Source organism: Myiozetetes cayanensis, unplaced genomic scaffold (assembly GCF_022539395.1).
Source record: "Myiozetetes cayanensis isolate MyiCay16 unplaced genomic scaffold, myiCay2020 scf9, whole genome shotgun sequence".
In the NCBI taxonomy this organism is placed as follows: Eukaryota; Metazoa; Chordata; class Aves; order Passeriformes; family Tyrannidae; genus Myiozetetes; species Myiozetetes cayanensis.
In genome coordinates this window covers 23,114,819-23,130,543 of record NW_026088185.1, presented here as the reverse complement: position 1 = coordinate 23,130,543, position 15,725 = coordinate 23,114,819, and the positions used below count along the sequence as shown (strand labels likewise).

General features: G+C 61.3%; 1 protein-coding gene across 7 annotated transcripts in view; it reads right to left on the bottom strand.

The window, feature by feature from the left end:
- Positions 1–15,373, bottom strand: part of TNS1 (tensin 1) — a 62,230-nt gene extending 46,857 nt beyond the window's left edge. For 2 of the 7 annotated variants that reach the window (XM_050339579.1, XM_050339581.1), the window contains exons 1-2: positions 15,259–15,373; positions 14,059–14,096 (exon numbers count right to left, since the gene is read on the bottom strand). In XM_050339579.1, coding sequence (XP_050195536.1) covers positions 14,059–14,096; positions 15,259–15,334 — 114 coding nt within the window. In that variant the 5' untranslated portion in view covers positions 15,335–15,373. Of the gene's footprint in view, positions 1–1,757; positions 1,895–6,867; positions 7,325–7,511; positions 7,531–14,058; positions 14,097–15,258 lie in introns of those variants that run through there. The other 5 variants (XM_050339582.1, XM_050339583.1, XM_050339586.1 and 2 more) reach the window with 4 other exon arrangements.
- Between the last annotated feature and the right edge of the window lie 352 nt (positions 15,374–15,725).

Below are 15,725 nucleotides of genomic sequence, written 5' to 3'. Positions count from 1 at the left end.
CCAGCTGCCAGCCTGCTCCCATCCCTTCTCGCTGTTTTCTTCAGGGGTTCCGCCTGCTCCCGCTCCCTTCCCCTGCGCATTATTATTATGATTTTATTCTAATGCAGAAACGCTTCCATAAAAGGCCCCTTTCCCTGCCCCGCGGCGCTGGCCCCGCGCCAGCCTCCCTGGAATGTTCTCCGGCAGCGAGCCGCTGCTGCTGCGGACGGAGCTGATGAGGGCTGTGCCGCACCCCGCACCGTGCCCCGCACACTGCCACACTCTTCCCCTCACTCTTCCCCTGGGGATGCTCAGCCAAGGGCCCCTGGCCCCCACACAGCCCCAGCTCCAAGGCCAGTGATGGGGAGAGATGTACAGCTCCCCCACCACAGGAATGCTGGTCCCACAGCCAGGTAGGGTTCATGCCCACCCCTCCTCTGCTGTCGGCATGAGGAAGTTTGCAGGCTACAAATGCTCCTCTGGCTGGAAAAGGAGGAAAACTGGGGTGCCTGTGGTTGTATTTCCCTATCCTAGTGGATTCTCTGATGTCTATATGGGCTTGTGCTCACGCGACACCAGTCGTTCCATCCACAGGAGACACCAACCCAGGTTGTATGGCACTCTCTCATCCCAGAAAGGCAGTTTTATGAGGACTGCAGGAACATAAAGCTGTTTTCAGCTACCATCCCTCTCTCAAGTTTGGCTCAAACGTGCCCCCAGTTCAAGGAGAAGAGGTAAGACCCTGACCCAGTCAACAGACCCCTTCCTAGAGCACCCCTCCTGCCCCACAGGACTGGTGAGAGTATATCACTTCATACAGGACTGTGGCAACCCCCAGAACTGCCACCATCTCTGCCCTCAGGGATCCCTGCATCTCCCAGAGCAGGGGGCGGTGGGAAAGGCAAGGGGGACCTGCACACCCCTGGTCCAGGCTTTGCCTTGCTGTGGCAGACACAGCAGCCTTTCTTCTCCCCCTCACCGGTGTTTGCATTCCTGCCGGCTGGCCCCCGCCGCTGCGACCCCGCCGCCCGGCAGCCCTGCCCAAGAATGCGAGGAACGAGGCGCAGCAGGGCTGCCGCCCACCCCACCAGCCCCCCACGGCCCCCCAGGTCGCAGCCCCATCCCTCCCAGCAGCCACATCCCACGAGCCTTGAGACCCAAGTTTTGCCAAGCAGAAAAATCAGTTTCCCAGTGAGCAAGACCCTGTGGTCATGAGTGATGGGATTCCCTGATGTCTCATAAAGGGTTGGGCACACCCTGCAGCCTTCCGCTGGAGAGTGGTGATGGGCTCCCTGACTCATCGCCAGCTGTCACTATACCTAGAGATACTTGATACCCTTTAGATGTCCAAGACCAGAATTAAACACCTGGCTGGCAAAACCCGATAGTCCTCAGCCATGCCATCACAGGGTACAGTAGCCCACGGGATCCCTCTTCCACCTCACCCTTCCAGCTGCGGCTCGGGGACTGACCTCTGCACCACATATTCCCGACAGGACTCCAGCACCATTTCACAAGCACTGAGCGAGGCTGCAGGAATGCAGACATCCACCATGTACCCAGGGATGAGACACCTCAGAGCCTTCTCCATGCTGCAACCCCCGCTTGCACCTCCCTCCCTCAACACCTCCTTCCTCTCCCTCCTCCTCCCTCAGCAAAATAACCCCTGAACCCGTGGAGGTGCCCAGGGCCATTGCCAGGTCCTGCTCCAGGTGGAGCATCCCCGTGAGTTGTAGCCCCAACCTGCAAGATGCCAGCAGCGCTGGGGGAAAACAAACCTCCATGGAGGGGCCCTGCGATTCAGGAACAGGCTGGATCAGTGCAGTAGTGGGCGCGCTGGGGTCTCCCCAGCTGGGCTGCCGGAGCCGGGCAAGCGCTGGCCCACGGCCCACAGCATGGCCCATCTGGCTGCCAGTGGGTGATCCAGGCCCATCTCTGACGCATATCCCTTCCTTTGGGTGGCGGTTTTTGTTTTTCCCTTCCCCAGGAGCTCCGATAAACATTCCGGAGCCGGTTGATATCCGGGCTGGTGCTGACCCTTACAATGCCGGGAGCAGATGCAGTCACCTCAGCTACCTCAGCCACCTCAGCCCTCACACAGACCCCAGCACACCACAGACTCTTCCCATGGCCAGGCACTGAGATGCCAGCAAGCCTGCCCTGCTGGTATGGTCAGAGCTGGAGATGTGCTGTCAAAAGGGACACCCTGGCATCCTGGACCCTCCCAAAGTGAGCCAGCATCACGCAGGCACAACCCTCATTGCCCCACTACTCAGAAGGGATGTGGATCCCAAAAGAGGGAAGTAAGGCACCCTAGTCCCTTCAGCTCTGGTAGGGGTTCCTCTGCCCAATCCACTCTGTGGGCTGAAAACGCAGTTGCCAAAGAGGGTGGTGACTCAGTGGCCAGATTGGCATCCCATGGAACAAGGCTGAGCAGCATCAGGGCCAGCTCAGCCCATGTCACCCCACCTCATGGGGTCCAACATCATCCCTTGAGGGATCAATTCCTCCCTAGCAAGTTCACCACAGCTTTGCGCCACTTACGTCCCAGCTGGGCTGCAAATCACCTCCCCATGCCCCCCACGACTCTCTGCTCACCCCAACACCCTGCACCAGGCAAGCAGGGGACCAGGGACAGCCATAGACCACAGCAACTCCCTCAGCCATCCCCAGGGCCCTTCCCCTACTTTCCAGTCCCTCCAACCCTGCCACAGCCACCAAGCCCTGCCAAGTCCCATTTTAGCCACGGTGTGGGGCAGAGTGTGAGCCACCATCAGAAACCTCCCAGCAGAAGACACTTTTAAGTGACAGGTTGGGACCATCAAACTGGGGTGTTGGGGAACATTTTTCTCTCTCCAGCACCCCTGTTCCCCCCTTCCCCGTGTGATAAGCCACAGCATCCTTTCCCCTGTCAGGCATAAGGGACCACAGGGTCCAGGCTCTGGCCACCCCCCTGCCCTTCACAGGGGTCAGATACCTCCTGCCTACACCACGTGCTGCCTGCTCCTGCCCTCACATTTTTTGCAGCTCTGGCAAAACTCCTATTTATGCAATACGTCCCCGGCAGGAGGACGGCATGTTTCCATCCACGCCTGCCTCCTCCTCCCCCCCAGCTCCACCCTGCCCAACACAGCCCCGGTGTGCCAGGCACAGGGCAGCCATGCAGAGCCCCAGCCCTCTGGCATGGGGGTCCAGGGGAGGAGGCAGCACCCCAGCACCACACAGCCCCCTTCTGCCCCCACCAGCACTCAGGGGCTCTGCTGCTTTTGGGATTTCTCCCGTCGGGTGGGGATAACTGGCAGATGCACCAAAGGGCCGGGGAGCGGTTTGGCCAGCAGCTCAGGGTGAGTCAGACTGGGCTGATGCTGGGGCACAGAGGTCTCACCGCTCCCAGGCTTCCCTCTGAGAATCCCCAGCCCGCCCTGCAGCTGGGACAGGGACTGTCACTGTGCCATCCCCTCCATGCCTGGATGCCTGGCAGCCCCCATTCCAGGGCAGAAGCCAGCAGGTTGCCCTGCCCCTGCATTGCCCAAGAGATGCAGGGAGGATACCAGAGGACAAAGAGTCATCCAGGGATGTTCCCCAAGCTGGGACAGATGCTATCTCCTCTGTCTCTTCCTCAGTATGTCCCCGAGGAGCCGCCCTGTGGCCCATCCCCGCCAGGAAGGCGGCAGCAAGATCAGGACAGAGGTTACCCGGTACATATAGCCCTGCAAATCAGGGATGAAATACCACAGAGGACAACAGCTGTTCCACCCCACAGTGGCCCTGGGGGCCACCACTAGCACCCCAAGGCACTCTGGGACCCATGGCACACTGGGAGCATGATAGCTACCAGCAGCCCATGGATGGCCTGGCCAGCAGCCCTGGCACAGGGATATGCGACAGGACAGGGAAAACAACATACAGGGAAGCTTCAAGGGGTTGCGATGGAGGCAGTAGCACCAAAATAGCCCTGGTTTCAACCCAAATAAGGGCAGGTCCCGGCTTCGGGGCGGTTTGAGCAATCGGCCCCAGTGTTGCCAAGTGCAGCCTAGGGAAGGGGGAGAAAGTAGCATCCTTGAGGTTATTTGGAAGGAAAAAGGGGTTTTCAGGGGTCAGGAGGGAGACAGAGGTGCCTCCACATAACCAGGACAGGGTCTGGCCCCACTCTGCCTGCAGGGACTGGCTCAGCACAGGGCCGGCCACAGGCAGGGATATGCTGTGCTCCAGTGCCTAAAAAGGCAACATCTGGAGGCAGCAGGTCTGGATCTGGCCCCGCAGGCCAGCACGCGCCTGCCTGGCTCTGGCTCCACAGCCCCAGCCCAGCCCTGCCCTGCTCTGCTCTGTCCTGCTCTGCCACCAGCACCCACTCATGGGTGCTGCCACCCATGAGGGAAAACCCCTCACCCCAGTCCTGTGGGGATCCCACAACCAGCCTAAGGGAGAGCATGGGGTCACTGCCCCCTGCACCAGCATCTCCCAAAGGAGAGTGCAGGAATCCCCCCCACCCCCTCATCAACTCCCCAGAGCCAAACCGGACAGCAGGATTGGCCAGGGAGCAGCTCCGGTACCAGGGATTGGCCGGCAACAGAGTAACAGTGGGACCACCTGGGACAGACTCTGCTGCAGGGGGGCTCACCAGGACTGCTCCACCAACAGGTTGTTACATTGGATTGGCCAGTGCGTGGATTCTATTCTTACATGAGACTGGGCAGCAATTAGATTCTCACCTAAGGCTGATAAATGTATGGATTCTCACACAGGATTGGCGAGCACTTGGATTCCTACATGGGATTAGTTACTGCACACATAGGATTGGTCAATACATTCTGACAGCTGACTGGTCAGAGCAGTGATTCCCATGCAGGATTGGTCAGAGCAGTGATTCCCATGCAGGACTGGTCAGAGCAGTGATTCCACCACAGGATTGGCCAGTGCACAGATTCTCACATGGGACTGATCAACACATGGATTCTGACATGGGTTTGCTTGGAGCACGATCATTCCTGTGGGATTGGCCAGCACATAGAACTGTCAGCAGTCTGTGCCCCATCCTGAACACAGTGTGATCCTGTCACAGATCCCCTCTGCCAGGCTGGTGGAACACCAGGCAAGCCCCTTTCCTGTGCACAGAGACCCCACTGCAGGCTTTGGGCTGCCTCACAGCATCAGGGACACCTGCCAGTGCCCACAGGTGTATGACCCACATCGAAGGGGTGGTTAAGGTGCCAAAATAAGCCCCGGCTGCCCCAAGGGAGCTATGCCCCCACAGCACTGAGCCTGCTTGTGAAGGAAAGGTCCAAGGCAGATTCAGTGCTGTGCTCTCACCCTGTGGGATGGAGATGAATATGCTGCCAGGAAACTGAAATGATGAGCAGCACCCCCAAAACTGGTGTCCCCCATCTGTAGTGTTGAAGAGGTGAGGGAACAGGAGGTCCTCCCCAGGGACTGTACAGTGGGGCTGCTCTTTTCCCAATGTCCCGACATCCAGTAGGGAAGCTCCAATGCTGATCAGGGGCTGCCAGCACTGTGATGGGATGCCCTGGAGATGGGCTGCAAGAGGCTAGGGACCAGACAGTGGCAAAGAAAGCAGGAGAGTGGCCCAGAGCCAGGAGTAAATGAACCCCTCAAGTCAGGACCCCAGAAGTAAGCCCCAAGACCCAGTATCCTCCCCAGGGCGGACAGCAACCCCACAAAGCAGCACCCTGCCCTTCCTGAAACAGATCACTAACGAAGGGGCTTCGTTAGAAAGGGTGCAGGCTGGAGGCTCATTTTCTACAGATCCACTTTCCCTGGGGGTGGCTTCAGACGCCAGGCAGGATACACTTTGTCCTCCCGATGCCACCACACTGTAGGTTCAAGAGGTGCTCGCTTGGTTAACCCCCAAAACCCCCTAACTCGAGGTGCCATGAGTACCCAGGGGGCACATGCCACTGTCACCCACTGTCCCTGCCAGCTGTCCCAGCACCCACACTGGGACCACGGGTCCCACACTGGGGCTGACGCCAGCGCTGAGCAGGCTCAGGCGCCCGGGAACGGAGCACTTCTCTTTTTTTTCTTGTTTTCCCCTTAAACCTAAGCGGGCTGATGCCTCCCTCGCTCGGCCGTTTCCTCTCCCAGAAGCACAGCCCAAAAACATCTGCGCCGGGACCTGCCCTGACGGAGTTAACCCTCTGCGGGCCCGGCGGCGCCGAGGGGCCGGGGATCCCTGCCGGGGGGATACGGCGCGGGGGGGCTGGCAGCCGCCGACACCTCGCCACTCATTAACCCGGGGTTTAACCATTGACGGTTCCGTGGCGGGACGGGGCAGGGGGGTTAACCCGTGGGCTGCCAGGGTGTCCCGGCCCAGGGGCTGCCCCCGCCGTGTCCCCCCCGCCGGGGTGACAGGCACCCGGCATCGTCCCCTCGGCTGCGGGGCGGGAGCGGGGTGCCGGGGGCGGACCCCGCTTTCCCGCGCAGCCCTCGCTCCCCAAGGACGTGTCCCTACGCACTTCGCGAGGAGCGAGGGGACGCAAACCCCAGCGCCTGCGTGTCCCCCTGCGGGCACTCTGAGAGTCACCCGCCCCGGCGAGGCGGGGAGAGGGGCACGGGGGGCACGACCCCCCCGGAACCGCTCAAAGGTCCCAGCCGGCAGCAAACCGGTCCTCACCCCCTCCCCAAATCATCCTCCCTGCGAGCACCGCATTGCCCCTTCCAAGCACCCCCGGCCCCCCAGGCCCTCTCTGGTGACCGACAACTGCGGAGCCCCCAACACGGGGGGGCAGCACCCCCCTATCCACGCACCACCCCATCACCGCTCGGATACCGCGCGTGGCCCCCGCCCCCTGGAGAGATGACACCGCCTGCAGCACCCCCCTCCTGTCCCGGGGGTCTGGGGACCCCTGTGCCCTCGTCGCCCGCCCGTACCTGGTTCATGACGCTCCCGAAATCCATCCGGGGTCTCGCCTGCCTACATCCGAGAGGGACGGCACCGCAGCCTCACCTGGCCCGGGGGGCGCGGGGGGCGGCCGCAGGGGCCGGGGGGAGCAGGCGGGAGCCCGGCGTCGCCCGGGCGGGCAGGCGTGAAGGCAGACTGCAGGCAGAGCCCCCCTCCCTCCCCGGGCCAAGCCTGGAGAAGGAAGGAAGGAAGGAGGGAGGGAGGAGGGAGGGGAGGGAAGGAGGGGGAGAGCCGAAGGGTTTCGCTCCCCGCAAGCGGACCCCGGCGATGGCGGGGCGCAGGGGGGTCCCGCCGGCTCCCCGCTCCCCTCCTCAGCCCCGGGGCGGTCGGGGGCTGGGGAGCCCGGGGCGCCGGCCCCGGCCCTGGGGAGGAAGGGGGTCCCGGATGACTTTTTCCACCGCTCCCCTCCCTTCCCTCGCTTCTTCTCCCTCTTTATTCTCCTCTTCCCTCTCTCCCCAGCTGCACGGCGCGCTCCAAGTCCGGCCCCGCACCGCTCCCCTCGCCTCCCCCAAAAACGCCCTTAAAGGCAACCGGGAACCTGACTCGAGCAGCTGGCCCTGGGATGGGGGTGCCTGCAATTGCACAGACGACCCCCCCAAAAAAAAAAAATTACCTCCCCCAACTCCCCCTGCGAACTCCTCGCACCCCGTGCCGAGGGGCCACGGCGGGCAGCGGGCACAGCGGGGTCGGGGCCTTATCACCCCGCGTGACGCCACCGGCGTCCCTGTGCCCTTGGCGGGGGGGTGGCAGGGACCGGTGTGTGGGGCCCTTCTTGGGGCATGCCTGGCACCCCCTGGCACAACTTGGTCCCCCCTGCCACATGGGGGACAAAGTGCCCAACTGATGGTCCTCGGGTGTCCTGCACCCCCAGTGTTGAGGAGGACGTGAAGATTTATCAGCCCAGCTCTCAACTAAAAAGCAAAGACAAAACGCTGGGAAAGTCCCGTCTGTCCTTCAGCATGTGGAGCCACACCAGTCTCCCCTTGCCCGTCCCAAACCTGGAGTGTGCCCAGCATCCCCCTGGCTTTCCTCCTGTCTCCCTTCCTCCTTCTTCCTCCTCCTCCTGCTCAGGGGCTGCATGTTTCCGGATGGTGCCCTGGTCTCCCTGGCCGCCCCTGGGGCAGCCCAGCCCCAGCCTTGCTGTACTCAAGTGCAAATGCTGGGAAACCCCAGGGCAAAGAGGGGAAGCCCACCAGCAGTGGCCCAGAGAGTGGCGAGCTGGCCAGGGAGGCAGCGAGCCAGGCACCCGGCCCAGTGCTGTTGACATTTTCTCACCCAACGCCTCCCCGTTCCTGTTTGCGTTTCCGTCCTCAAGCCGTGGGCTCAGCCAAAAGGCTGGAGCTGGCTCTGCCGGAGCGGTGAAGGACCCCAACACCCCTCCTACCTTGCTGTCCCCCTCAAAAGTCACCAGGGAGGGGTTTTCAGCAAAGGGTTCTCCCTTTGCAGCCTTCCAAAACTCCTGTATGGGGCCCCATCCCTGAGTACACTTCGACTCCAGGAGATTCTTCCCAGCCCCTCCACACCTCAGTTTCTACAACAGCCCAACATTGCCATGGGATGGGAACACCAATAGGCACTGTGGAGCCTTCCCACTGCCAAGGACAAAGCACCAGAGCCCCAACATCTCTGGAGAGTACTTCCTCACCCCCTTTCCAAGCAAGCACCAGCACCTCTGCCCTCCCTAGCACCCAAGGGAACAGGGCCAGATCCCAACAACCACTACTCTAGGGACAAAACCATATGGCCAGGATCCACTGACATCCCTAAACAAGTCCCACCAGCACCATAGCCCACAAAAAGCAGGCATCCCAAAAAGAGGGGAGTGCTGCAACTAGGATGGAGGTCCAATGAACATCCTGCACCAGCGGAGCACGGCTTCAGACTCCAGCTCAGCTCCAGCACAGATCCCAGAGCCCCAGTTCCTCGGGAAGCAGCCACAGGATGGCTCCCAGGCCCTGGGAAACACCAACAGCGGAAGAGCTAGGGCCAGATGGGAAAGTATCGGCAACTGAACAGGATGGAAATGAGTGGGTGAGCAAAGGGCACTGATAGCACATCGCTGTCCTAGTCCCTGGGGCAATGACAGGAGCTGTCCCCTGAGTTCATGACGTGTCTCGCTCACAGAACACAGCCAGAGAAGTCCGGACAACATCCCTGAATTCCAGCCACCAAAATACCTCCCAGAGCCATTGGGTCAAAGTGCCAATGGGAGCAGATCCAGCATTCAGCAAACTGGCTGCAGTGAGAGGGTCCTCCCAGCACGCCCAGACAAACCACCCCCCATGTGAACCAGCTCCTCCGCAACCCAAAACAAACACCCTTGAGCATCACCACCACAGATGTTAGCAGAAGAAGGGAGACCTGGGGACCAGAAACCCGAGTGGGGGTCATCTCCAGAGATGAAAGCACACAAGAGATGAAGCTGCCATGTGGGGTCTGTAGAGCCTCTCTTGAGTCAGATCTTTTGCCTGTTTTGGGATCAGTGCTGTCCCCTTGGAAGGAGCTGGGGGTCCCCAGGGTCCCAGCACCCTTTCCAGGGCAGGTCCCAGAAGGGGTGACCATGGTGGGTACAAACTGGTCTGGGAAAGGAAAAAATCACTGGGAAACGAGGCAGGCCTGGACCCTGCCTCCCACCACGGCAGGGTTCCGGGAAGCTGGATGCAGCCCTGGGAGCTGCCAAGGAGGGAGGCTGGTGGTCTCTGCCACCCCAGATGACACCTCCCAGGCCAGCTCTGGCCAGTGTTCACCAGTGCAGCAAGTGTGGGCAGTCTCAGCATCCATCTCCCCTGCCCACCCTCCCTGTGCAGCACCCGGAGGGTGCAGAGAAGGGCCCCAGCTCCTCCGAGCAGCCGAGCCGACCCCCCACAGGAGCTGAGAGGCCGAATATTTGGGCAGTGACGTAAAGAAGGGGAAAAAGGAAAGAGGGAGGGGAAAAAAAAACAGAACCCCCTCTAGGACCTGCTGCACAAACACGACCTGGCACAGTACTGGGGCAGGGCTGATCCTCACAGCCCCCTATCCCTCTACCCTGGCTGAGCCCATGCCAGGGTCAAGGACACATTCCTATACTACTCCTCCCTCCCCATCCCCCCGCCCTTCCACTCTGTTGTGGAGACTGGAGTGTTGTTAATTACCTGTCCCAAAGCACTGAGGGGGTGGCTTTGAATGGGGCATCAGGGACAGGGACTGCAGGGGCAGCTTCTGTGTGAGCAGTATGTCACCCCCTCCACAGCACCAGGAGGAGGCAGAAGTGGCTGGGGTGATGAGCAGGGGCCAGACAGCCACAAGTCCCACAGCAAGAGCCTGCCACAGCTGGGACAGGGATGTCCCCTCCTTGCAGTCCCTGTTCCTGGCACAGCCACGGGGAACCTGCAATACACCACCTGGCCATGCCCCCCAACACTGCCCCTGATCATGGCACAGCTGCAGGGTGCCCACTAGCACAAGTCAAGCCTGCTCAGAAGCCTGCCTCAGTTTTCCCTCCTGGTTATGACTTTCTTCACAAGCAGGGGTTATCCCCAGCACCAGCTGAGGGGGTAGCACATGCCCTTCACCACCACCACACACTCTGCCTCCCCCCACCACCAAGGGCCCATCAACACTGTGGGCACTGGGTGCGATTGCTCTGTCCAGGACATGCCTCGCTGCCCAGCCCTGGCCCTGCTCCAGCCCCTGGTTTAATGATGGACAAACCCGCCCCCCTGGAGTCCCATCGCAGGGGGCACTTGAAAAACAAACCAGGCCTGGCATGGGGCCAGCAGGGATGGATGGTACTGAGCTGGGAGCACACACACATGACCACCCTCTTGTGTGCGAGCACAGTTGTGCACACAGATGGATGTTCTTGCACGCAAATGCATTTCCCTGCAGCTCATGTACTCATGCATGCAACTGTGAGCACCCACGATCATGCACACACAGTCACACACACGTGTTCACATGCACAGACACACACATACTCACACACGAGGCCCAGCAGCCTGGCATGACTCCAGTGCATGCTGCCAGCTCCCCAGGAAGAGACACTGGGGGACAAGGCAGCCCCTAGAACCCCTTGGCCCCGTGCTAAGTGATGTGCCTCAGTTTCCCCCCTTGGCACAGCCCAGCACTCCCAGGACCAGTGGTCCCTGGTGTGGCGAGCAGGGCAGGTTGGAGCCTCGCCAGGCTCCAGGGCTGGCACAGGCGCCATTTCCCAGAATCAACCACCAGCAATCGCCAGCTGATTCGGCAGCCAAACACCACAGCACTCCCTATTCCCCAGCCAAACCATCCGTCATGGGGCCAGCTCCCGCTACAGGGAGCAGGATCATCCTCCCTCTTTTTTCAGACTCTCCAAGCAGCAGCATCCTGGCAAAATCCAGCTGCAATCAGAGAGAGGGCATCCCAGGGGACGGGGACACCCACAGGACATCCCTTGATATGGGACACGCCTGCACGGTCCCACTTCCCAGAGCATCCTTGGGTTCATCCCTCCATCCCGGTCAGGAGAGCAGTGTCACCACCAGATCCTGGCTGTGCCACTACTGGCGCATGCCAACACATAGGCTCGCCCACGCCTGACCACAGCCACGGAAAGCACTGCACCCCACACCATGTTCCCTGCCTCCAGCCACCCCCTGGCAGGGCTGTGTGACTCAGTTTCCCCACTTTTCAAAGGAAGTTACACCCCCCCTGCTTTGAGCAGGCAGTTTCGATGCAGGGAGGGAGGGAAGGGGGGCAGGCTGTGTGGGGTCACATTGTCCATCCATTTGACCGCCCTTCTCAGAGAGAGGGAGGGAGGTTTGCTAAGCGAGGAAAAATCCCTGAGTGGAGGCGCCGGGCGCTAGAAGGGCCTTACATGGTCATGGGAACAGCATCATGCCTCCCCAGCTGATGTGTTTGTGGCTGTCCCAGCCCCACCACAGCTGGGCATCTCGCCAGCATCACTGCCACCACAGGGCAGTGGGTCCCACCACTGTCCTCCCGCTGTCCTTCGGGCAGGGTGAAAACCCCAGGGGTACAGGTCACTGCAAGGGCCCACCCTGGGACAGTTCTGCCTGCTCACTGCCTTCTCAGGAATACGGCATTCACCAGTACCTGAAAACTTCCCTGGTGTCCCTATATAAACCCCAGTGCCCTCCCCATATCCCCATCACACTTAAGGTATTCCCTGGCACCCCAGACTGGTCACCTCCAGTACACCCTTCACACCCCATCCACATTCCCATCTCTCCCCTCTCCCCACCTCCCCCGTATCCAGTCCATCTGAGGTTTGTAAGCGGGAGCTTTCCCCCAGGCTGGGCCAGGAGGCAGCTAAACAGGAGCCAGCATGCTGGGGGGCAGGACAAGGAGCTGGAGCAGATCCCAAGGGGTACATATGGGGATCAAGGAGAAGACACTGCCAATAGCATGGTGGGGCAGACTCCAGGGCCAGGAGACACCAGAGCCAAGGGGACACCAGGACCTTGGCAGTATATCCAGGTCAGGAAAAGAAAGCATTGTGGGGTGCAGCTGCCAGCACTTTGGGGGTGAATCCATCTTCCTTTCCAAAGTATCCTGGAGGTGCAGGGGTTAAACATGAGGGACTTCAGGTATACAAGAGGCCATTTTTGCTCCATGCCAAGCCCCCTCCCCACACGCACCCTCCCCGGAGACCCTACAATAACAAGCCGGCCTGTGAGTCAGCTGGCCACTTGCCCAGCCGGAGGAGCCCCTCCCTGGGCGCTGGCCCAAAGGAGCTCTGCAGAAGGCCCCTGGCCCTGGCCCCATGCACGCTCCCCCCAGCAGCACACCCCTCAGCTAGCTGGCCTCACCGAGGGGGCTCCAGCTTCCAGCGAGCGTGGGAAGGGTGATGGAGGCTAATGAAACACAGCCGGCCGCGGAAGCGAGCCACGGGCTGCTCCTGCGCACAGGCTGTCCAGATGCTGGGACCCGGCATAAACCCTCTCGTTGGTGCACAACCCCCTCTCAGACATCAGAGAATCCCCACCGGGTGCACACCCAGATACACACACTTCCCAACACTCCCTCCTGCCTGGAAACCACTGGCAGATGCTCCCTGCCACTGCCTGCTGTGTTGCGGGCATGCCCTCACCACACGCCCCTCTCACCTCTCCCCACAGCACACCAGCAAAGCCACCTCCTCTGGTGTCAGCCCCTGGCATCTTTGGCACATGGTTCCCAGGGTGGCACGGGGTTGTGAGATGGCCCAGAGCTGACACAGGGTCCTGGGGTTGGCACAGACCTGCTGAGCCTCCCACCCACCTTTGCTCTGCCTGCTCTGGGCCCAGGATGCCAGGCTGACCCCAGGATACCCCACAGCCCCCACCTCCCCCAACACCCCAGCCAGGGCTCGGTGCCAGGGCTGCTCCCAGTGCCTGCCCTGCACCGCCACCCATACTGTGGCACCCTGCAAAGCCCAATGTGTGCCTGGCCCCTGGCACAGTCCCCCCTTTTCCTCTCCCTCCCTGCCCAGCCGGGCACGGGCACAGGCACGAGCAGAGGCATGTCCCAGCCTACGCTGTCTGCCCGGGGCATGCCAGCCTCTTCCCGCCCAAGATGCCAGCCCCAGAGACAGCTGGCACACATGCCTCCCCAGGGATTCAGGAACACGCAGCCTCCCCTGCCCCGGCAGCGCCATGGTGGGCGCTGTGCCCACCTCCAGCTCCCTGGAGAACCTGGGTTGCTGTAGGGTCCCCCTTCACCACCGGCACAGCAGCTGGACCAACAGACACCACCGGGCATCCTTGGCTCCACTGCCTCCTGCCAGCAAGATCCGCCTCCAGCTGGGTATTGGGAGAGGTTCTCAGCCTGTGTGTGTGCTGCTGGCAGCACTCAGCTGCGGTGCATGGCACCCACGTGCAGCAGCACTCACCCTGGCAAAGGGCACCCCACTCCAGGCACTGGGGCAGAGATCCCTACTGGCCTCTTCTGAGAAGGGCTGCACCCTAAAACCCAACATCATACACAGACACACAGGTGCCATCAGGGGCTAGGCAGCAGGATGGCACTGCCAGCCTCACCCACCAGTGACACCACTGCTACTGTGACCATCCCCCAGTCACCAGCCCATCTGGGTGCCCATCCGATGAGGTCAGCTGGCACAGACCATGGCAATCCCTCTCCAAGTCCCCCGCATTTCTCCAGCAGGGGAGAGGCACACCTCAGGGCACCAGCCTTACCTTAGCTTGGCATTTGGTGTGGCAGGAGAGCTTGCAGCCTGTGGGAGGGAGAGGGGAGAGGTTAGTGGGAACAAGAGAGGAAGCACTGCCACGGGGCAGCCCGTGGGCACCCCACATGCACGGCAGGAACAAGGTGGCACTCCATGCTGCAGGACACAGTGCACCTCGGCATTGGGCACGGGCTGCTGGGACATGAACACACGCACAGGGACACTCACACCTTGCACATGTGTGCACACATTCTGGGTGGCACCAGCACGGCGCAGCACCATGTGCACACAGGATGCAGCACTCAGGCAAACACGCAAGGGCACACGAGCCATCCCCCCCGTGCCAACGTGCCAGTGAGCGTGCATGTGTGCAAGCCCCAGAGCCCAGGGGTTCATGGCACAGAGGGAGGCCGTGCACAGACGCGTGTCACGAGGCCTCACATGTACACCAGCACGTATGAGAGCGCCACAGGGGTGCTGCCAGTGCCTGTGCCACCTCCCTGCTTCCTGTGCACTGCTGTTTCACACTCACACCCACACCCCGTGGAGAGAACACATGCACATGGGCGGTGCAGGTGTGTGTTTGCCGCTGATGGGGACACACATTTATACAGGGCACCACTGTGCTGCCTGGGCAGCCCTGAAAAGCCACGTCCCATCCCCTGGAGACATGAAGGTCCCCATGCAACATGACCCAGGCCACGGCCGCACCCCAGGCCCTGTCCCCTCTTGGGGCTGTTTCCTGCAGCGCAGGAAGCTACATTGTTCCCATTTCCTCCGTCCACCCCTTGCACGGGGCTCGACAACACCACACACGTGCGAGGGCCCGCAGCCCCGCCTGTGAGCCACTGGGTGCCACAGGCTGCCAGCACAGCTGAGGGGGTAAGTACCCACACATGCACAAGGACCTGCATCTGGTGGCACACTCACTGCACATGCACGCAGCTGACATATGGCCATATGTATATGTGACATCTAAGTGGATCCATGCACCACCCTTGCCTCCCAGCCGCCTTCCCGCCTGCAAAGGCACCACACACACTCTTGCACATGCATGCACACATGTGCACACAGGTTAGCACATGCACGTGTTCCACCTTCACAATCTAGTGCACGTCACTGTGCATACAGGCAGCACACACGCACCCCTAATGTCCTGACCCCCTGGCATGTCACCTTGCACACGAACATGCCCACACCCCCGGCTCACCTCGGCAGGTGCTGCCCTGGCGCGTGATGGCCTGCCGGCAGATCCCGCATGCCTTCACCTTCTTGAAGCTCGTCATCTTGAAGGTGTGTGCTGGAGGGGCTTCCAGGTCCTCGGGCTGGGGGGACATGGGGCTTTGTCAGTGGAAACAAAGTGACACCAAGACCCAGGCACTCAGCTCTGCCCTGCCTGTTTCCCCTGGGCAGGGGTCCATCCTTCCCCCGACCAGGGTGCGTGGGGCAGGGGGGCAAGGCTCCTGCCCGGGGAGAGGGGGACACTGCCGCGGCCCCTTTAAATAGTCTCTGCCGCCCCCTGGCGGTGCGTGTGTGTGTGCGTGTGTGTGCACAGTGTGTGTGTGTGTGCACCGTGTGTGTGTGTGTGTGTACAGTTTGTGTGTGCAGTGTGCGTGTGTGCACCATGTGTGTGTGTACACTGTGTGTACAGTGTGTGTGTGCGTGTGTGTGTACGGT